General features: G+C 34.1%; 1 protein-coding gene and 1 long non-coding RNA gene across 9 annotated transcripts in view; one reads left to right on the top strand and one right to left on the bottom strand.

Annotated features, from left to right (window-relative positions):
* LOC138701603 (regulator of microtubule dynamics protein 1-like) overlaps positions 1-22595 on the bottom strand; it is a 98309-nt gene that overhangs the window by 66710 nt on the left and 9004 nt on the right. For all 6 annotated transcript variants that reach the window (XR_011332630.1, XR_011332629.1, XR_011332631.1 and 3 more), the window contains exons 2-3: positions 8950-9100; positions 3113-3224 (exon numbers count right to left, since the gene is read on the bottom strand). Coding sequence is in view for 3 of the 6 variants with exons in the window: in XM_069828666.1 (XP_069684767.1) it covers positions 3113-3224; positions 8950-9100 (263 nt within the window). In the remaining 3 variants the exon portion in view is untranslated. The remainder of the gene's footprint in view (positions 1-3112; positions 3225-8949; positions 9101-22595) is intronic.
* On the top strand, positions 15847-20180 carry LOC138701605 (uncharacterized). 3 transcript variants are annotated; one of them, XR_011332633.1, is made up of 5 exons: positions 15847-17147; positions 18117-18273; positions 18380-19006; positions 19218-19425; positions 19642-20180. It is a non-coding gene; the product is annotated as an uncharacterized lncRNA (long non-coding RNA). The 3 variants fall into 3 exon arrangements; XR_011332634.1 differs by having other exon boundaries at positions 15847-18273; positions 18380-18619; positions 18881-19006; XR_011332632.1 differs by having other exon boundaries at positions 15847-18273.

Raw genomic sequence — 22595 nt, 5'->3', positions numbered from 1 at the left:
AGTGCCCCAACCTGAGAAGTCCTGGGTTCGATTCCCAGTGCCGGAACGAATTTTTTCCATTAATAGTTTGTGGCATGCATTTGGAACATTCTAGTAGTGTCTGGTTGCCTCGGGAGTGTACGTGCACGTCCAGCAAAAAGGGGAGGCAAGGCTCGAGCTTCGGTAGACGCCGTGGTGCGCCGCAGGGCGAGGGGAAGGAAAACTGCAGTCCCGGCATGGAGCGGAGAGAGAGATGGAAGTAGAGAAGCATCTGGAGGCGATTGTTGTGGATTCCAGAGGCTTCGCGACGCAGAACATTCTAGACGATGGTGGTAAATAAATAACACCGTGAGTTGCGACGATAAGTCAGTAGTCAACTGCAAGAGAGAGCTAGTTAGTCTTCAGTCAGTGGAGATGTATCCAGAGGATCTGAGTTCGATGTACAGTGAAGTTGAGTGAGTCCGTAAATGTGGCAATATCCAGGCGAGTGCAACGTACCCAGAGGTCTTGGTTTTGACGTGCAAGGAACCGCATCTGGAGGGCGGGGTTCGACGTACAGGGAACTGTATCTGGAAGGCTTGGGTTCGAAGTGCAGTGAACTGTATCTGGAAGGCTTGAGTTCGAAGTGCAGTAAACTTGAGTGAGTGAGCTAGAAGAACTAGCCAATGCGAACTAACTGTGAACTGAGACCTGACAGTTTTGTTTTGTACATAGTGCTTTGTGAACATTAGTTGAAATTAGGAGTACAGTGTTGTTCTTCTCAATAATACACGTGAATTGTCATTGTCGTCCTGTGGAGTGCAATAACGACTACTGTGTTGCTGTGTTGAGTGGAATACCCATTGTTGACAGGTATGTGGTTGAAGTTAGAAATAAAAGTCACATCACATTGTTGAAATATAAGTTACAGTATTTACACAATGACTACACAAAGTCATGGGATACACAATATTTAATAGGGGATAGCGAGGTACTCAAATAAAAATATATATGAGTGCCAACATTGATCTAAAACCGTTGTTGAAAATGGCCATAAAGTCATTGAAATATGCTCTCCAGTATATATGACAAGTGCCAAGTTAGCTCTGTGGTAGCGTGTCTGCCTCCAGACTAGCCGGCCCGGGGTCGATTCCCAGCGGGGTCAGAAATTTTCGTGTAAAATTTCTACCTCAGGACTAGGAGAGGTAGCAGTGCACAACTTCTAATTACTAAATTGTGCACTGTTATGCCCCAGGGCTTAAGAACACCCTGTAGCATGATTTCCTGTGGAGTGTTAAATTTGAAACTGATCAGGAAAAGTGTCAGCAAAATACATGGCCTTAAAAGCAGATGCGCAATGCAATCCCAGCTTGTGAAGTAAATATGCTTAGGCAGCATTATAGAGTTTTTTGTGTGTGCGGTAAATCACTGCCCACGATAAAAGTATTCTTACACCACGAATCACTGACTGAAGAAATTTGAGAAATTCAGTATGTCAATTAGAACTTCCTGCTGATATGCACAAAGTAACTGCAGCATTTCAGCAATTTATGTAAACATGTATGTGATACATATAGCAGCCATGTCTGTGGCTCAAGCTCTAGCACACTGGTCTTCCATCCAGGCAGCCCAGCTTCGATTCCTGGCCAAGTCGTGATGGAATTTGTGGAAGACAAAGCAAATATTACAGAGAGCTTTTCTCGGAGTACTGCTGTTTCCCTCTATTATTCCACCAACTATCCACCTCACCTTCATTTCATCTATCATTTGCAATAAAAACAGACTGAGGTGGAAGTCTTGAGGTTAGTACAGGTTTCCAATGTTGATACAGGAAGGACTTAGGACTCTGAACCCTGGGACTTATCAGGTACTCATCTGGGGACAGTATCTGGTTGTCAGAGGTGAGACACGATGCTCATCTATCAGTGCTGGATTCTCGATGGGCACCCAGGTCACCTGCACAACTTGGACAATCATCACATATATAGTAGGGAGCACAATGGGAAAATATAAGCCTGCAAGAATCCAGCCTTCATTAAGCCTAGTCAAGATAATCTAGTCTCTACACATTTTACTTTGTATACCAGTATGCCAGAAATTACTGTTAATGTTAGGTTCTGGGTTGTTCATTATATTCCTGTGAGCCTCGACTCAGTTCAAATGCAAAATTATGATCAAAGACATCATATTTGAAGATACTCACTATTAACTTGATCTGATTAAAAAAAATAAAGTGAACTCCTCTAACACAATTTTCTAGTGATTTGTTAATAACAGGAAGGGAAAACAAAACACCTTACCAGCTTAATGTAAGTAGTCAATTGATTCTGCAAAGTTACCAGTTAAGCTGGCGAAGGTATCTCAATAATAGAGGCCATTATCAAGTTCATTATCTTCTGAATTTATACTTAATTCCAGCTCACCTAAATTTGATTTGAAAATGTTTAAAACAATTATTATTGGTTTTCTTCACTACATATTTTCAACATATTCAAAACACGTATATTGTTCAAACTAAATGCAATAGAAATGCACCTTTAAACTTCTTTGTTATCATCTTAAATTTGAAAATGTGACCTGTTGCGCAAAAAGGGCCCTAAAGTCGTGAAAATAAATTTAACAGGAGAACAAAATAACTAATTTGCGGTGTAAAAACTGCAATTCTATGTTTTGACATCTTGCACTACCTTTACACTTTTTTACATACTAAACTAGGACGTAGTTTTACACAGTGCTTCTTAAATACCTAAATCTTTCTTATAGTTGCTAAGAAAACAAATGAAGACTCTAATTTGCATTTTTCTCGAAAAGTACATCCTGTAATATCAATATTCAATAAGTAATATATTAAAAACTATACCACCTAGATAGAACCATGAATTTTTTTTTAATGCTCAGTATTTCATCCTCTTTTTGAAACCACAAAAAACAAAAAAATGAAAAATCCGACTTTAGGTCCCATTTCCTGCAACTAGTCACAAATAGTAATCTCTATGCCTCCACATTAGAAATGAGCAATTATCAATAAGTGTATGTCATAACTGACAAACAATTCAAGAAGTGAGAATCAGTTTAAAAAATTCATCTAAGCAACCAATAAATTACAATATCTGGATTAAAATGACAAAGTGTCAGTAATAACTATGTACTGTACCTTGTAGTACGAACTCCTTCTTCTTTTCACTGTTTCCTTCTGCACCATGAGCAGTAGCCATCAAGTGGCTTGTCTTAGCAAGCCGCCACAAAACACTCACGTGACCAGAATACTGCAACAAGCATGACTCGTCATTCTTCTGATTTATAATATAGTCTATCCTTTAGAGTAGATATTTCTTTATTAATGGCGAAATGATTTGGCAACAATGGAGCAGTGGTGAAATGCTAATGGGAGGAGGAAACCGAAGTATTAAAAAAATATCTCATAGTTGCTTTCTTCACAACAAAACAGTATGAGGCATGTTCAGAAAGTCAGTACAGTTTGTGAATATTTCTTCTGGAGAGTTAAAGTAATGATTTTGTGCATGAACACTGATTTCTCTCATACCTTGGCAAGCCAGAGATGCCATTACGAGGACATCAGATCTTGTTTACATATTGTTTGTTCTGTGCATTTAATATGTTTATTTTTGAGCAGCCATCTGAATATGAAATATGGCATCTTATTCGTTTTCTGAATGCAAGATACTGTATATGAATCTGGCTAACATCCATCAGAGTTATGAGTTACGCCATGTGAGAGACAGCGTATTCCGAATCTCACCAGTCCGGTGGCATCAATGACGTCACATTGCAGCGAAATAAGGAACAAAACTGCTGGAAGGATCGATGGCTGTCATGGCGACTGTACAAGTTGTTGTCTGTGCTACGCTAGCAAAATTTTGCGAAATTTTCGTACTCCCATCTCGTTCAAAGAAAAGATAGCATAAACAATTTATTTCTTGAACCGGTAGTAATAATGGGTCTGTTGACATGTTCGCTTATAAGCCATTAACATATTATTTTTATGTTGTGCTCATTACAAACAATACAGCAGAACTAAAGCAGAACACACCGCCATGACACAACAGTGCACGATGTTATCCGTCTGCTAATTCCCGCCCTATACAAGAACCAATCAGATTCACTGATGGCGGCTGATGGAGACTGCCACCACCTCTGCAAGTTGATGGCACCGGTGCAACAGTGGTGGAGCATCAATGACGTCATCGGTGGAATTCGGAACACTGTGATGCCATCGGATTGCTCACCGATGAGATTTGGAATACGCTCAAAGAGAATGGTGAGGAAATGGTTCAGACAGTTCAACAAAGATCGTGAGAACGTGCACAACGAGGCATGGAACAGCTGGCTTCGTGTGATCTCTGATGATGTGATGAGCATGGTCGACACAAAAGTTTGTGAGGACAGTCATTACAATTTCAGCATTTTCCTTGCATTTCCCGAAAATTTCAAGGATTGTTCTAGACGAAACTGTGAGATTGTTTGGATTTTTTAAAAATGTGCTCACACTGGGTGCCAAAGGTGCTCTCCGAAGAGCACAAGAGCAAGCAGACTATCAAAATTCAAATAGACAATTTTATTTCAATCCACAAGATATCTGCTGAGTATTTTGGTACAGGCAAGGAATTTTGTTTGTTAAAATATTATTACCTCAAGGTAGAACATTAAACTTAGCAGTCTCTTACAAGACCTTGAAGAAACTCTACTGCACAATCAAGAACAAATGGTGTGACATGCTTACTTGTGAAGTTGTATTGATTCATAATAATGCTTGACCACACACTGCTACTCAAAATCAGGTCTTTATCAAGTCATTTGGTTGAGATCAAAAGGACCATCCACCCTACAGCTCATACTTAGCATCAAGCAACTTTCATTTGTTCCTTGCTGGCCAGTATTTCTTCAATAATGATGACATCAAAGGCCAGTGCAGAAGTGACTGTCTTCTCAGATGGTCACATTCTAAGTTGAGAGGATACAGAAACTGGTGTTCCATTACAGTAAATGGCTCAATAATAGTAGAAACTATACAGAAGAAAGTTTAAAGTATGGTGCATCTGATAAAAATATATATATATATATATTTTTTTCTAACTAAGTTATTGTTTCTTGTAACAGCCAAATACTATAGTACTGCACTTACTTTCTCAACATGCCTCATATATGTTAGAAGTTGATTTTATTTTTAGTCTTCAGTTAAATACTGTTATGCAGTGAATAGAGACAAAGTGTTTACAAACTAGTCAGCAGAGGAATAAAAATCCAGCTGAGGATAAGTGTCAATTTTTACATTACAGTTATGCACATGGAATCAAGTCATAGAAATAAAATTGGAAGCGATTATAGAGATAGAGTTGAAATACGAGTCGGTGAAACAAAGAAACGAGATATGCAATTGATGTATTGTTTTCACATAAAGAAAATACAAAAAGGGACTTACAAATGCAGACCATACATATATTCCAACAATGATCACAAAATATTTTTCTAGCACTAAGTTTACGTTTTTTTAAATGAAACAATGCTCACCGACATTGTCGAAATAAAAGTGATGGAATTAGAATTACAATGGCATGGCATTGTTTGCACGATTCTAGTGGACATAGTTAAAGGAGCAGTACACTCTAAAATCACGAGTCAATAATTGATTGTCTAGAAAAAAAAAAATTCAAGAATATTGCCTTTTGTCCAGACTCAGTAGTACCTTTACGTGGACTGGTAGTACAGTGTATTAAAAAGTCGCGTGATGTCACATCTACCATATCGCCATGCAGTTGCACGAGAGAGCCATTTAAATTACTGCTACAAAGAGCACCAACACATATTATGTTAAAATATACTATCGTAGTGGTTTCCAAAATGGACATCATGTAAAGAGCTGAGGGGGTTGCGATATGATTTACAAGATTAAAAAAAAGAACAAAAAAAAAACAGCTTATTAACATACATTTATTTTGTATTTAGAATCATAAACATAAACAACATTTAACAAAATTTAAACATATTTCAATAGTTATGAAGTAAAAAATAATTAATGTGATAAATGTGCCTGTTTTTTTTTTTTTTTTTTTTTCAGAAAGTAGCTTAACAAATCTGGACTAAATATTCGATACACACTGAGATATCATTTTCAAGTTCAAGCTGATTTCTTGCTTTTGTTTTGATGACAATCATAGACCAGAAACTTATTCTGAATAAATACGAAGTAGAACATTTTATAAAAATTTAAAAGCTTCTTTTTCAAGGCTAGGGTATTCTTTTGATTCAAAACTGGTCTATGTTCTTCTGGAGGGGGAATGTACTTTAAACATTCTATCAGTAGGTACATATTTCAATGAGTTTTCTCCCCATCTATTTTAATTTCAGTCAGTTTAATGAAACCATCTGCGACCCTCGTAATTGTTTTTAGTTTCTTCCGGAAAATATTAAAAGGAAAACAGTTGTTTAAAATCGTACTTTGGGTGTTAACCACTGGCTTTGAGTAAAATTATAGTTCTTTTCAATTTCACGGGGATTTGTATTTTTCGAATTGGTTCAAGAACCAGTACGATAGTGGGGGATTGCAAATAGAAGTCTCACCTAAAATTGGGTCATGCTTTCAGAAAGTTTGGGAACTAGTGTAGTATCGTAATAAATAATAATACACTTATCAGTTTATGTAATAATGTAGTGGTAAAAACATTCTAATCAGTTTATGAAATAATACAGTGGTAAAAGAGAACACATTCTAACATGTGATCAGTCCTATTTTTTCGCATTTTATTGTACCTAAAGCTGGACTATACCAGTCTGAGTTCCGCTAAAGGCAGTCACTCATACGGAATTGCTTGAAAAATATGACTGATCACTCGGTACTACTGCAGTCTTTAGGCAAAAAAACAAATCATTATTTATTTGTTCACACTTAAAGAAGTGCCCAGGTAGAGTAACTAAGCCTGGTAAACATTTTCAGCAGCCTTAAATCCTTGATATATTCCATCAGTTTGGGAGAACTTTATTATCATATTAACAACACATGATGAGATAACAATATGATTTTTGTGACCAAACTGGCCAGCAACGAATTAATCCAACTTATGAATTGCTTGTTTATATGCTACAAAACTTCCAAGTTCTAGGCACTAAAATGTCCCGTATTAAATCGCACTTCTTTCCAGAAATGTTGCTTTTTATGCATAAGTTGTGTCTGTGTCAAGAATTAGTCTATGAAATGAAGGAACTATAGTTACGCAATTTTCACACCTTTTGATTTCATTTATACTTTGAAATTCGTAACACATAATTTCTATAGCAGTTGACAAAGGAATACAATATTCACAATTACACCATGAAACGGTATTATATATTCCTACTATGCTGCCAATTTCATGTCATAAGTCTTCGTCGTTATCTGAATATGTAGAATACAGTTTAACAAGGCTCAGGTTCAGACAAACTCTTTGTATCTTTAAACTTACAGAGTGGGTCACTGTGTTTTTAAGAAGGAGCCGAGTCACATGTAAATACAAACATCATTATCAATTTATTGTATCCTGACAAAACATAACACAAAAAGTGTCTTACTGCCCAGATGCGAGAAAAATATGTTATCTTAGAATGTTCTATGAAGGGTGCGATACTAGGATTATGTTTTGAGAAGTCTGGGTTCGATGCTTGTCTTTGGACTCAGACAATGGAATGTCTCTGGCAACTTCCAGCAACTTCTAAAACATTATCTTGCAATTAACATTAATTAAATAGATATGTCCGTCAATTTGCTTATCAATATTATAATGTTATAATTTACAAGCTTTTGAATATTTACAACATTATTTCACAGTGTTAAATATTTTCAGTGTAAGCTGCCATCTTCAGAACACGTAACAATTAATAACACATGAATATGAATGCATTGTGCATATACAGATATGACTGATAGAGTAAACACATGTTAATTACATACTAAAATATTAAAAAAAAAAACCAACATATATAAACATGGATACATTAAAATGAATTTGTTACTGAAAAAGAATGTGACATTAAAATTACATTATTCAAATATATATTATCTTCCTGTAGAAGTTAGCACACAGTGCGAGTATAAGTTGAGTTGTTATAACTGAAAATAATTTGTGTAAGAAACAGGCCAATAAGTTTGGTATTATGTAGAAAGGGAATTTTTTAATATTAATAGTTTGGTGATAGTTGCTTAAACTATTGTAAAAATTTATGTGATATGGAGGTCAATAGGAGCTCTGTGCTGTGTATGCGTTATGATGGTACTGACAGTCGCTCAGTGTTTACAGTCTGTTATCAGTTATCTTGACGTACGTCATTTGTTTTGTGGAGGAGGTGAGGTATAATGTTTGTGGGATCAAATGGAACTTTTGATGTTGTAATAAGTTTATATAAATTGTATAGAGGGTTTGATATATTAGTAATTTGTTCATCTGAAAGATAAGTTCCTTAATTATAAGCCTTCGCAATATAGTATTCTTCAGCGGTGTTTACTGTGTTGCTATTATTTAAGGTTTTAACTATTTGTAATGTGTCTTTAATATTACAAAGTTCATGGCCTTCTTCAATTAAGTATATAGCAAATTTGGACTGTTTCTATTGTACTTAAAATCAGATACGTATTCGTTAAACCTAATTTTGAAATTTCTACGTGTTTGACCAATGTACTTCTTATGGCAGTTTAATATAATGCCCAATCAAATAAATAATAATTACATCTTCTCAAATATACAATTATAAAATATAAATATATTTCAAAGGGTAAAGTAATCACTACTCTTTTATTATTATTATTATTATTATTATTATTATTTTTATTTCTCTTCTTACAGTTTTGCGTAAGTTTTTGGGTATTTCACTTAATTTCTCATCTGCCTTTATTTCTGTCATTTATATTCCATGAATTTAAATTATTAGTTGTAAATAGTTTTATTATAGTAATGATAGTAATCTATTTATACAATATGTCATGGCAGGAATATCCTGACATACCTCATCTTCATGTTCCAGCAGTAAGTTGTAAGCTGCTTCTTTGTCATCTACTGTTCCCTTAAGTAGTTGATCCACTTCATCCAACAGCTCTACCAGTTTTGGATCAGTTTCAGTTTCACTGGCATCACCAAGGTGAACAGAAGACACCATTCTGAAGGAATTAAAACAGCATCTTTTTCTCTGTCTCAGAAAATGTCACGTATGAACAAATTAATCTCATATCTATGGTTGATGACTGAAACATGGGAATATCTCAAGCCAAAACATTTGGTTATAGGCTAATGTACAATTTTTTTCTCTAAAACATTCCAAGAATTGAACATTAACAGTTATTTTATAAAAATAAAATATCACTCAATCAGAGCACTTAGAATAGAAAGAGTGGTAACTCGGCAAGGGTCTAATGGGACTTTTAAACCCCCGAGTGTCGCCGCGGCAACTGAGCGAAACATTGGCGTGGTGATCGTTCTAAGATTGCAGTTTTCCTCTTAATACTGTGGACAGAGCATGTAGAACTCGTTCTGCTATGGAATTAAGAAGATATTTCTTGTGGTGTTCGGGTGATTTTTATTGTGCCGTTTATGTGAGCGAGTAGTAATAAGCCTAATTGTTTTGTTCTTGATGTAAATCCAATTATAGATACTCTATAATCTGTAAGGAAGAGACTTTATTTTATCCATCCATAGACTAGACTATTTTTCAGAAGTGGTGTAGAGCAATTGCACGAACACAGAAAACTGTATGCTCATTCTTATATCTGTGATATCCATTTTTCTGCGGTTTTGATTGTGATTTTTTAAAATTATGATTTATTTAACGATGCTCGCAACTGCAGAGGTTATATCAGCTTCACCGGTGTGTCGGAATTTTGTCCCACAGGAGTTTTTTTACACGCCAGTAAATCTACTGACATGAGCCTGTCGCATTTAAACACACTTAAATGCCATCGATCTCGGCCGGGATCGAACCCGCAACCTCGAGCATTGAAAGCCAGAGCTATATCAACAGCGCTACCGAGGGCGACTTTTGATTGTAAGAGCCGATAAATTTATTATTGCCAGTAAAGAGGTAGGACTTCCACGCAAGAACTGGCGACCAAAACCGTATGCTATAACACATATTTTCCCAAACTTGCCTCGATATCTTAAAAAAACAAAAGAAGAGAAAATATCCAACGAAGAGGACATCAATCCTTTCTCATAACAATGTATCCTTACCAAATACCATCTGGCTATGACCAATTCCATTGACGCTAAATAATCCAGCAGTTGATACAGCATCGTTAAATATCCGAGTAAAAATAATTGGATGTGACACCCGAAAATCAGAAGAACACCTTAGCTAATCATGCGCTTGTATGCATTTATGTGCCATTACTCCACACCTGAATGCCCAAAATTATGTCTAGTTACATTGACCGTAATTCCTTCCAGTGAATGAACTCCAGACCAGCATTTCAGCTGTTTAGTGTGAGTTTTTCAAAACCGATACATTTTTTAGAGTCATAAACTGTGAAGGGTTCGAGGAAAGTGAAAATACAAAAGAATTCAAAGGTGAATGAACGACCATGCAGATACGTTGAACTCAAAGACTCCCTCGTCTGCCCTGTACAAAGGATTCTAGCATTACACGATTTTAGAAAATATATGACACGTAATTGACAATATAAAGAACACGTTTGCCTAAGAAAGAACCCTTGAATTATTTAGAGTGACAATTCAGAGCACTAGCGAAATATATTAATTCTTGTGGGATAGCAGATTTAGACAGAAAAAAATTAACTAGGATCCTCTAGAGCGATATTTTGGAATTAGAAAATGATTATCTTGTGATGATAACCATAGACTTTCTACATGTGAAGATTTTTCAATCTATGTGCCGGTTAAAAAATGTGCTGTATTAAAGTGCTAATTGTGAACTCCTAATTGAATCCAAGCACCTAGCTTCTACTTCATTAAATATGCATGTTTAATTATTATTTATTTTATTTTTAATAATAGCACTTTAGTCGTAATTAATGTAAAAGTTATTTCGGTAACAAAAGTACAGTATAATTCTACTTTGCATCTAGGCTAGAACTTAATCTGGTTCACAAGTTTATTACATTGTTTATTACGTTTCCACATCATAAGATATTTCTAATCGAGCATATGAGAAAGTAATAGACCTCATGGAAAAGTGGTTAATTTAATATTCTCCAATAAGTAGCATACAACTACTTAATACAGTGCTACCAAATTGTTTTAATTTTACAAAACACAAAATAACTTATGTATTTCAAAAGATCAAAACTTACATTAGCATAGATATAATATCGAAGCTTAATTTATGAGTAAGTTGCACGTAATATTTTTTGTTCCCCTGAATTACGTATAAACCAGATATAACTGCAACTAATGACTAAATAGTAGATAAAAACTATTGGTGAAAATGAAATGTGTCCTTATTATATTACATTCTTTCTTGTGTATAAAAACTATAATTTCATGTCAATGCGTACTTTATAATGCCATAAAAATTTTCAGTTTTGCGATGCTGTACTTTCTTTTGCGTATTTTTGGCTGAAGCCGGCACAATGTTCCATTTTTCAGTTAATTATTATATTTACTATTCAGGGTTGTGTTATATTACTCACAATTTGTTAATATAGTAATATTACATTTTTAAAGAAGTAAAATATTGTGACTAAGTACTTTACAATACATTCTTATCTAATGGGTTATTTTTAAAAACCTTTTGAATTCACTTGAATAGCGATCCTGAAACTGGGCACTGAAAACAGGGCTTGCGCCACTCGGCTACGATCCACTGAACTAGAGGAAGTAACGTCTTCTACCCGCTCTGGCAGTAGTAAAAAAGTACTTACTTACTTACTGGCTTTTAAGGAACCCGGAGGTTCATTGCCGCCCTCACATAAGCCCGCCATTGGTCCCTATCCTAAGCAAGATTAATCCAGTCTCTACCATCATATACCACCTCCCTCAAATCCATTTTAATATTATCTTCCCACCTACGTCTCGGTCTCCCTAAAGGTCTTTTTCCCGCTGGCCTCCCAACTAACACTCTATATGCATTTGTGGATTCACCCATACGTGCTACATGTCCTGCCCATCTCAAACGTGTGGATTTAATGTCCCTAATTATGTCAGGTGAAGAATACAATGCGTGCAGCTTTTTTGTTGTGTAACTTTCTCCATTCTCCTGTAACTTCATCCCTCTTAGCCCCAAATATTTTCCTAAGAACCTTATTCTCAAACACTCTTAATCTCTGTTCCTCTCTCAAAGTGAGAGTCCAAGTTTCACAACCATACAGAACAACCGGTAATATAACTGTTTTATAAATTCTAACTTTCAGATTTTCTGACAGAAGACTAGATGACAAAAGTTTCTCAACCGAATAATAACAGGCATTTCCCATATTTATTCTGCGTTTAATTTCCTCCTGACTGTCATTTATATTTGTTACTGTTGCTCCAAGATATTTGAATTTTTCCACCTCTTCGAAGGATAAATCTCCAACTTTTATAGTTCCATTTCGTACAATATTCTGATCACGCGACATAATCATATACTAAGTCTTTTCGGGATTTACTTCCAACCCTATCTCTTTACTTGCATCAAGTAGAATTTCCGCGTTTTCCCTAATCGTTTGTGGATTTTCTCCTAACATATTCACGTCACCGTAAAAAACAGCTTGTTACGAAACCTAACAATAAGTAAAAAAAGTATTGGTGAAAATATAATGTCCCATTTGATATATTATATTATACTTTCTTGTACAACGAAAACTATAATTTTGTGTCAAAATGTACTTACAACACAAAAATGTTCAGTTTTGCGAAGCTGTACTTTTTTTTGCGTTCTTCTCTCTGAAGCTGACAGAATGTTCCAGTTTACTGTTGATTATTATACTCGTATTTACGATTCAGGAGCATATGATATAACTCAAGAGTAGTTAATGTGGTAGTATTACACTTTTTAAATAAGTAAAATATTGTGATAAACTATAATATACTTTTATCTAGTGGGTATTTTAAAAACATCTGCATTGACTCGAATAGCGCTCCTGAGACTGAGAACAGAAAGCAGAGCGAGCGCCGCTCTGCGACGAACCGCTGGACTAGTGGAAGTATCGTCACTTTCTCGTCTACCCGCTCTGACTCAATATTAAATCCAGTAAGAATCAAAGGAACCATTCACTAAGCATACATGTGCATTGAATATACTTATGTACACTTTGAAGATTCAACTCAGGCAGAAAGGTATAATCAGTTATAGTTCCAACTTTCTATTTCTGAGGTGGAAAGAACACTATTACATAAGAGGATGAACTTGTGTCTTTTCAAGTCTGCATGCAACGTACTGGTACATGGAGATAAAATTGAGCTAGAACATACGTAGTTCCAGTAAACATTTTAATAGACTTCCATTTTTTTCCATCCATCTCTTAATGCATGCATCTATCCATTGATTAATCTATTCATAATTAAATCAAGAGTTATCATTCAATCTATAACTTAATCCATTAATCAGGTCATCAATCAACCCATCTAGCTATCATTCCATCCATCCTTCAACCAATTCATCCATCAACTATCACCTTTTCAATCTAACAATTAATGAAGCAATCTATCAGTTCACTTTTTAATTATTCAACCATCAAGCAATCCATCAATCAGTCCATCAGTTGATCACTCACTCAATGCACGAATGAATGCCATTCAGCCCATCAATCGATAAGTCAGCCATTCCATGAATACATCACTCTATCTATCCAACCATTAAGCAATTCAACTGTTAATCCACCTCTCCTTTAATCAATCAAACGATCTATTAATAAATTCCTTATAACGTTAAAATCCATCCATGAATTAATCATCCATCAATATATTCAACAGCCAATTCATAAATCCATAGTACCACTGATCAATCAATCCATTAATCAATCTATCCTCAATGAATTCATCAATAAATAAATCTATTCCTCAATCTGTCAATAGATATATCAATCAATTCACCCATATAACAGTAAAACCATTAATATCCTGTATTCTTTAATTAGTCAATCAATCAAAGTATCCACCAGTCCATTACTACATTCATTCACTAATTATCCATATTTCAATCACTTAATCTACCAACAAATCAATCATTTCATCCACTGATCTGTATTGCAACCAATAAATCAACAGATCCTTCAACAAATCTATAATTTCATCAATTAGTCCAACCATCCATGAATAAAACCACTGATATATGTCATTAATTCATCAATCAATCCTCCTACCAATCAACTGATAAATCATTCCGTTCAGCAATCCATCAGTCAATCCATTCGATCATTAATTCCATATATCAATGAATCTTCAATGAATCATCCATCAATCAAAAATATGTTAGCCAAATCAAGAAGTTATAAATCCATCTATGGATAAATCTATGAATCAATCAATTCTCTCAAACAATCCACATGGCAAACATCAATCCTTTTATCTATCTACAAATCCATCCATGTCATTAATCCATAAGTCAGGTGAGTCAAACTGGCAGCCCGCAGGCTGCATATGGCGCTTTACATGTTACTTTGCAGTCCATCCCACCTCCATGGAAAAATAAAACCACAATTTAATTTTGTATTTTACCACGCAAGCTCCAGTTGATCTAATGAAGTAGGCTACTTACGATGATTGTCGATATGACTGCCACTTATCTGATATCTCTCAATAGATACATCAATCAATTTACCCATGTAACAGTAAAACCATTAATATCCTGTATTTCTTAATCAAAGTATCTATCAGTCCATTAATATATTCATTCACTAATCAATCAACCCACATTTCAATCACTTTATCAATCTAGCAACAAATCAATCATTTCATCCATTGGTCCATATTGCAATCAATACATCCTTCAACAAATCCGAAGCAACCCTTACTATTTACGACAGAAATATTTAAAATTTACTATCGAGGCGGATGAGACATCTATTCTCGATCGAGAAAATTCTAGAGAGTTCTAGTTTCTTCTATAGCCTTATATAAGTCATTGTTACCCATACTAAGATACAGTTCTATTGCTGCTTTCATATTGGGTGATAACTTAATAAAGCTAGCTAACTAACAATTTAATAAACTCCTTACATTTTGATTTATATTGACTCATAATTACATAATTCTGCCATGATATCGCTTTCCAAGCCATTCAGGAAACGAAAGATTATTGATGAAGGGAGAAAATTCCAAGAAAGATGGAAGCTCAGTTATTTTTGCATGGAGGTGGAAGGTAAAATTACATGTGTTATTTGCAAATGCATCTGTAACTGTTGTCAAAAAGTATGTTAAACGATACTATGATACGATTTATAAAGAAACTTTTTCCTGCATTGAGGGTAAATTAAGAGAAGAAAGACTAAAGGAAATTAAAAATAAATTGCAAAGTCAGCAAAGTGTATTTATAAAAATGAATAAAAGTAGTGAGTCAGCAGTGAAAGTCAGTTATGAAATCAGCTGTTCACTGGAAAAACATTCCAAACCTTTAGTGAAGTGGTTAAAGAATGTATGACAAAAGCGATGGAAAATGTCTGTCCCGAAAAAGTGAAAGTGTTCCAAGAAATTTCGGTGTCAAGAAACACAGTGGCTCAAAGAAAAACTGAAATAGCTACGACTTGCATGAACAACTACAAGAAGTATCTTCATCGTTTCAAAACTTTTCAATTGCACTTGACGAAAGTAATGACAATGTTTATGTGGCACAAATTGCGATTTTACGAATTTCCGGATTAACCGAATCACGACAATGCAAAAAAAATAAAACTTTGATTGTAGAATTTTGCAGATGCCACATTTGATTTATACTCTTAACTATGACGACTTACTGTATTTGGAAAATGTTTGGAGTATTAGTCAGTGAAATTTAGTGTAATGTTGTAATTCAGTTTAAAATAAATTTAAATTAGAAACAGTGCGGAAGTAAGATTCGTATCTTGTTTCCGTGTCCTTTCAGTATCAGTGCATTATTCAAATTCAGCTAAAAATTAAATTTAAATTAGAAAAGGTATGAGTGTGAGGTGTGTATCTCGTATCCATGCCCTTCAGTTCTGATTTGTTCTTTAACCAGTTCAGTTGTTGCATTGTAGAAATCTAGTAACTTCAGTTTTTTATGTGATTATGGCAGAAAAAAGAAAGTGTGTTGTTGTGACAATGCAAAAAAAGACAAAAACAAAAACTGGTAGTATACTAAACTATGTAAAACACCTATGTTCCCGGTTTAACCAAAGTTTCGTTTAGGCCTAAACGAATCATTCTTGGTCCCATCAACTTTGGTTAAACGAAACTTTAGTGTAAACGAAGTGTTTTTAGAACTACTACTGGGGAAGACATTTGTGAGCTGTGTGAAAATTTAACAAAAATACAAACTTCCCCTCCAAAGGCTCGTTGTGACTATAGATGGTGCTCCAATGATGATCAACAGAGATAAAGGATTTGCAGCAATGTTAGAAAAAAAAAAAAGCTGAAAGACGAGTATAGGGAAGACCAGGTAACTTGATACCCTAAGGGTGAAACCTAACCATTTTTCCCCCATTACTACAAATGCTAGTGGATTATGGTGATTTTCTAGTTTGAAGGTTGAATTTTCTTTTGCCAACTTCGTTTCGAATTTCGATACTGACAAATACTATAAATGGTAGTGATTTTGTAACTGGTATGTTGGCAGCTGAGGCAAATATCGACAATATTTGCCGGTACTGGAGTTCCATGAAATTAAAATTGTACTAGATTTCTCAGCCGGTTACTGGAAGATAGTGAAATTCGAACTTATTAGTAATTAATTAATATTAGTATTAATATTAATACATAATAGTTATTTTATGTGTTGCGTTGTGGTTATAATTCAAGAATAGTCAGATAAGTACGAATAAATATAATATACTTGGGCGTGATAATGCACGTGGGTAATGGATAGAAATATTATTTCAAATTTTAATGAATTTCTTTCGTGTTTAGATTTTTATTACTATGTCAAAAAAATGAAATAGTGTTGCAGTGACTCCTCCAAGGAAGAAAATGTGTGACATTCAGAGTACGCTTCAGAAATCTGTAGTTCACGTGTATAATGAGTTGAAGAAAGAAGATAATGAAGAAGGAATTATGCTAACGGAGACAGCAATTACAACCAGAATAGGAAAATTATTAGGAGTAAGTATTCTTAAGCATACATTTCAAAGTGGTATTCAGTTTTAGGAGTTTGCACTAATAATTTCATGATTGTGGTCAAACAAAACAAATTTTTAGGTTAGGCCTAGATCTTTAATCAAGTCAGTGATTTTCATATTGCCAAACTAAATACATTTAAGATACTGTAATACTGCAGTAGGTGATAGCTTAAATACATTTACAAATTAGACGAACAAATAATCAAACAGCACGGAAGTAAATTTCCAGTTTTCTCTTTTGGTATTAAATTAACCGTTCAGATCACAATTTACATGCCACATCGGCCGAAGAAAATACAAGTCATATTGTAATTATTAACTTGATATTGCAGCAAATATTACATGAATGTTGGCCTGTTATGGTGCTTAAAAATAATTCAGTTTTATATAGGCTAATAACTATATAACATATTCTATAAAGCATAGGAACGTTGACTCTGGCTGAATAATTTATTCATGACTGGTCTAAGTAATATTAAATATGGTGTTTCTTCAGAAAAGCTACCCCACCCAAAGTACTTGTTAAGATATAACACTCGAGAGGACGAGGACGCACTACTGGGAAACTAACCATTTCTCTTCGTCCTGGACCTCTCGCATGTTATATTGGTAATTAGTAACAAGTTTGAGGGAGGGACTACAACAATGCATTAGAATATACAGGTAAGTGTCAAAGGATTTTTGTGCTGAAAGTATTTGTGGCTGTGCACTAAAACCACGTGTTCATCACTATGTAAATATCACAGAAATCAATGAAACAAAATAAAATTATGCCTTCTTTGGTGTAGCTTTTCTGGAGAATTACCTAAATATTAGCCTACTTAAACCTATCATAGACCCAACCTAACATGTTGATCATTTTCTATTCATATAGCTGCAAATGTTGGTATCATGCATGAATTTTATGATATAACAATTTTTAGAAGTGTTATGTTATTGTTTGTTATTACAGCTTGGCTTTACTACAGCCACGAAAGTGATAAATTCACACAAGGGGACCCCACTCGTGACACCAGGAAAACATAGACTACGTAAACATCCAGTGACTGATCCTGATGATTTTACGAAAGATGCAATTGCGAGATTTATTTATGACAAGTTACATAAAGGTAGGGAAGTTACAGGAATTATTGTGTTGATTTATGCAATGTAATTCTGATATTAGTCACAGGCCTATGTATAAAAATATGGCATAATTTTCATTTACTGTTACAGGGGAAGTACTAACAGCAGCAAAAGTTCTGGAACATATGAATGATTATTATGAAACATATTTATTTATCATCGGTGAAAAAAATTTTGAAAGAGATGAAATTTCTATGGAGCAAAGGGGATCCTTATACACATGTATGAGAAAGTGATGTTATTCGTTTTTAAGAGAATATATACGAAATGTGGAGCGTGAGAACCCTAAACCCGTAGTATTCTTGGATGAGACTTGGATTTTTATGAATGGTAAATTTCAATGTATTGTGAGACATTGAGTGATTGAATTTTTTACTAACAAATAGGTTAACACTTATGTGGAATATGAAATTGCAATTAATATAGGCTACTAGTAATGAATTCAGGTGGGAACAACATGTTTTGCAATTAATAGTTTCATATTATAACTAGAGGTTAGTTATAAAATTCTTGAACGGTTTTCCTGTCTTTAAAATTTTTGTGTCTCTTAGAGTGTCAATGTGAATTGCTTTTCTCTCTCTGTTTTTTAAGTAGGATCACCCACTTATTCATGAAATAAACCAGGTGAAGTTTCCAGTGACATGAATGGTGTTATTCATAGACCAACAAATGAGGGTGGAAGATTAGATGCCGGAACGAAAGGTGGATTTATACTCGGTAAGTTATATTGATTTATATTTTACATAAATTTGGCAAGAGTAATTTTTTAAATCAGGGTACAAAAATATAAAAATTGGTGACTAAATAAAAACGTGGGAAAGCCTTTCACCAAAGAGGATCTCATGTCATGTTATGTTTTATTTTCTTTATTTAAATGCTGTGAATTCATGTGACGTAATTATATGCCCAGGTATAATTTTTATTGCAGGTGCTGATTTAATTTTTTCATGCAATTGAAAGAAAAGTCAGGACTACCATAGTGCTATGAATAGCCCTGTAGTTGAGAAGTGGGTGCAAACACAGTTGTTGACCTGAGAACATTAGGGCAATGCGTTATTGTCATGGATAGTGCTGCATATCATAGCAGACTTGTGAAAAATCAGCCAACAACAAAATGGAGGAAAGAACAGCTACTGGTGATTGCAACTGAATATAATAGATTTGTTGTACTAAATGATAAGAGTTGATGGTGTGAAATCACCTTTTGATATTACATTGCAATATTAATTTCCATACTTTACAGTCATTATTATTATTATCATTACTACTACTACTACTACTACTACTATTGCAACCGTTTCTCTTATTTCTCATAATTAGGCATACTTATAGATGCTACTTTTTTCTTTCAGGTGAAATTGAATCTACATAAGAATCCTAAAACAACAGAGCCTTGCCAATTACTGTTCTGAAGCAGCCTTGTCTTATGTGTTGTGTCTATATACAATTAATTCTTTCAGTTTTTTTTCCCCTTTAATGTAATGAAGTTGGTTGATTGATACCAAGTGTTCAGCAGTTGATGTCATTTGTTATCTTGCACTCCAATATTTAACCAGATGATTGAAAGCTGTGTAAAGTTAAACAGTCAAGACAATGATCCATATCTTCATTGAGGTTTCAGAAATGGCATGGGGAGATTCTGAAATATCAGTTCTTTGTAAATATTTGAGACAATCATGGCCTGTGATAATATGAGTACTGCCACTGTAGATTTTCATAGAAGTTCAGTTATTAAATTAGGTGTATTATTTTTACTATGTATTGTACTATATTTTTGTTTCGCTTAATTGATGAATTATATATGCTGTAAATTGAATAGTAGACTGTAGGCCTATAGCTTAACTGATGAATTGTATGTGCTGTAAATTAAATAGTAGGCTGTATACCACAAGTGATGAATTGTTTATGCTTGTAATGTGAAGTAATTTGCATGATATTTATTATCAGTTTCTGTATATTTCAACTGATTGAATTGTTTATACTTTTAAATTGAATTAACTTGCTTGCTATGTATTATATTTTATAGCTTAACTGATGAATAATTGTTTAGGTTTGTCAATTTAATAATCTGAGTGCCATGTACTTCATATTTTTAGTGGAGCCACCAATGTAGCTTAGTCGGTAGACTTGTTGGCCTGCAAATTCAGAGCTGCACTCGAGGGTAGTTTGGATCCATTTGGTCTGATTAGTTGGTTTCTTCTGAGGATTTTCCTCCATCGTGGAGCGGATGCCGGATGGCCTATTGCAATTTTTTCATTTGCTTTAGAATCATTCCGATTTTTGTTACCACATTGTCATGTTCTGATCTTGTTATTCTTTTAACAGTGTGGTAAGATGCAGGTATAGATAACCTTACAGTAATTTTGCTACCTTTCAGCTACCTCATTACCTCCCACTCCATAAAGTTCATGGATCCACGGAAGTACCAGTCGTCGATGTAATTCGACCATTTTGCTTAAAATATTAAAACACTGTAAAATATTGAGATTTCATGCTGTTACGTCCAATACTGCAGCAAGAATATCTGATTTTGAATCTGATAGTATGACAGCCTTCTCAGATTTATGAAGTCGATACTGGAGATTTTGTAAGCTTAAAAGTGTATCTAAATTTTCACTATCAAAATTAGTCAGTGTCTGAAGTTAGTTAGTTAGTTAGTTAGTTAGTGGCATTTAAAAAGGGCGCGGCAGCTACTATGGCTATTTGCGCCCTTATCTAAAATCTTTCACTAAACACAAACACAATACAATAACCAGAATGTTTAAAAAACTAAAAAGCGTTGTCACGGTTAAAATGGGGCAAACAAGTGTTTGAATATAATTCCCTGTAAAAGGGAATATACTGGTATTGTACTACAACACCACTACATCTATGGCTTGGTAAACAGGATCAATCTATAAAAAAATACTGTATGTAGTCACTCACTGACCAGATCATTTATCGTTTCTAATGATTTTTAAAATGTCTGGAGAAGTATCACATTTCTTAACATCATCTGTTAAAGTTAACTTATATACTATTCATTTTGAAATAACTTGGGATTGTGTTTTATTAGTAAAGTTTCCCTTAATTGAGCAAGTTTGAGTTCTCCAAGTAGAGTCAAAAAGTCTGTTGGGATTTTGGCTCAGTTTATTAATATTTGTGGACTGTGATTTTTTGTTCTAGACAACCATATTATCTGCAAATGATGAGATTATCATAAGATCTATTTCTTTAGTTAGACCATCGACATTAATATTGGAAAATGTATTCCTGAAAACAACAATGTGGGAAGCCCAGATGAATCTGTCTCTATTTACATATTTGTGACAATGAATCAAATAATCAAGTCACTGACCCAGTGTAACACTTTATCATGGACACCCTAAGTTTGCAATTTCTTAAGTGATTTATATCTACAGAGCCATATGATCCTTGAAAATAAATTAAAATTGTTAAGTTGTTTTGTTTTCTGTTTAAAATATCTTTAATATCTTGACTAAAATTTAAAATCTGTCCATTTGTTGAATGCAATTCTCTAAAGTCAACCCAATAAAATGAAAGTTAGTTACTAGATTCCAGGAACCAATTCAATCTATGAAATCATCTCTTCCATAATTTTGGCTATCATACTAGTAAGTGGTATCTGTCGATAACTCGAAAAGATATTAGTTGAATAATTGCTTTTCAAAATTTATGTTATGATAGATTTTCTCCAGACAGATATTGTATTTTAGATGAGATTGCAAGATAAAAGTAGTGAGTTTGCTTGTTTGCCAACATGTTTAAGAAAATCAGCATGTGTATTGTCTGGACTTGGAGATGTTTTGGGTCTTATGTTATTAAATTAATAGTAATATTCAGTTCTTGATTAAATATTGTTATATAAAGTAGATTGTAGATTTAATATTTCTTTCAGTTTTTCCTTAATAGTCTGACGTACACAGATAAAACTAACAACCACACCACCAACTAATCTAATGGAAATTAAAATATAATTAAATGTAGAAAAAGTAATTAAAATTATAAATACACGTAATAAACCATAACCCCCTAATTTCAACAATATACTATTTTATTCCCTTTTACAGCTTGTAGATAATTATTAATTATAGTTATTACTTATTAGCATAATATTTATTGAACTTATTTGCTATTTCACTTCGTTTGAAAGATGTTATTGTGTACAAAAAGCATTTTTTGACGATCGTTTCATGCTGTATGTTGTGTATAAATCTATGATTTCTGGCCATCTGTTCTGTGTAATCCATCTTTTGTATAGAATTAATAAAATATTCTTTTGGTAGTAATTATTTTATTGAGTATT

The sequence above is a fragment of the Periplaneta americana genome, chromosome 6 (genome assembly GCF_040183065.1).
Source record: "Periplaneta americana isolate PAMFEO1 chromosome 6, P.americana_PAMFEO1_priV1, whole genome shotgun sequence".
Taxonomy (NCBI): domain Eukaryota; kingdom Metazoa; phylum Arthropoda; class Insecta; order Blattodea; family Blattidae; genus Periplaneta; species Periplaneta americana.
The sequence above is the reverse complement of the archived record's forward strand: the minus strand, read 5'-3'. Positions and strand labels throughout refer to the sequence as shown.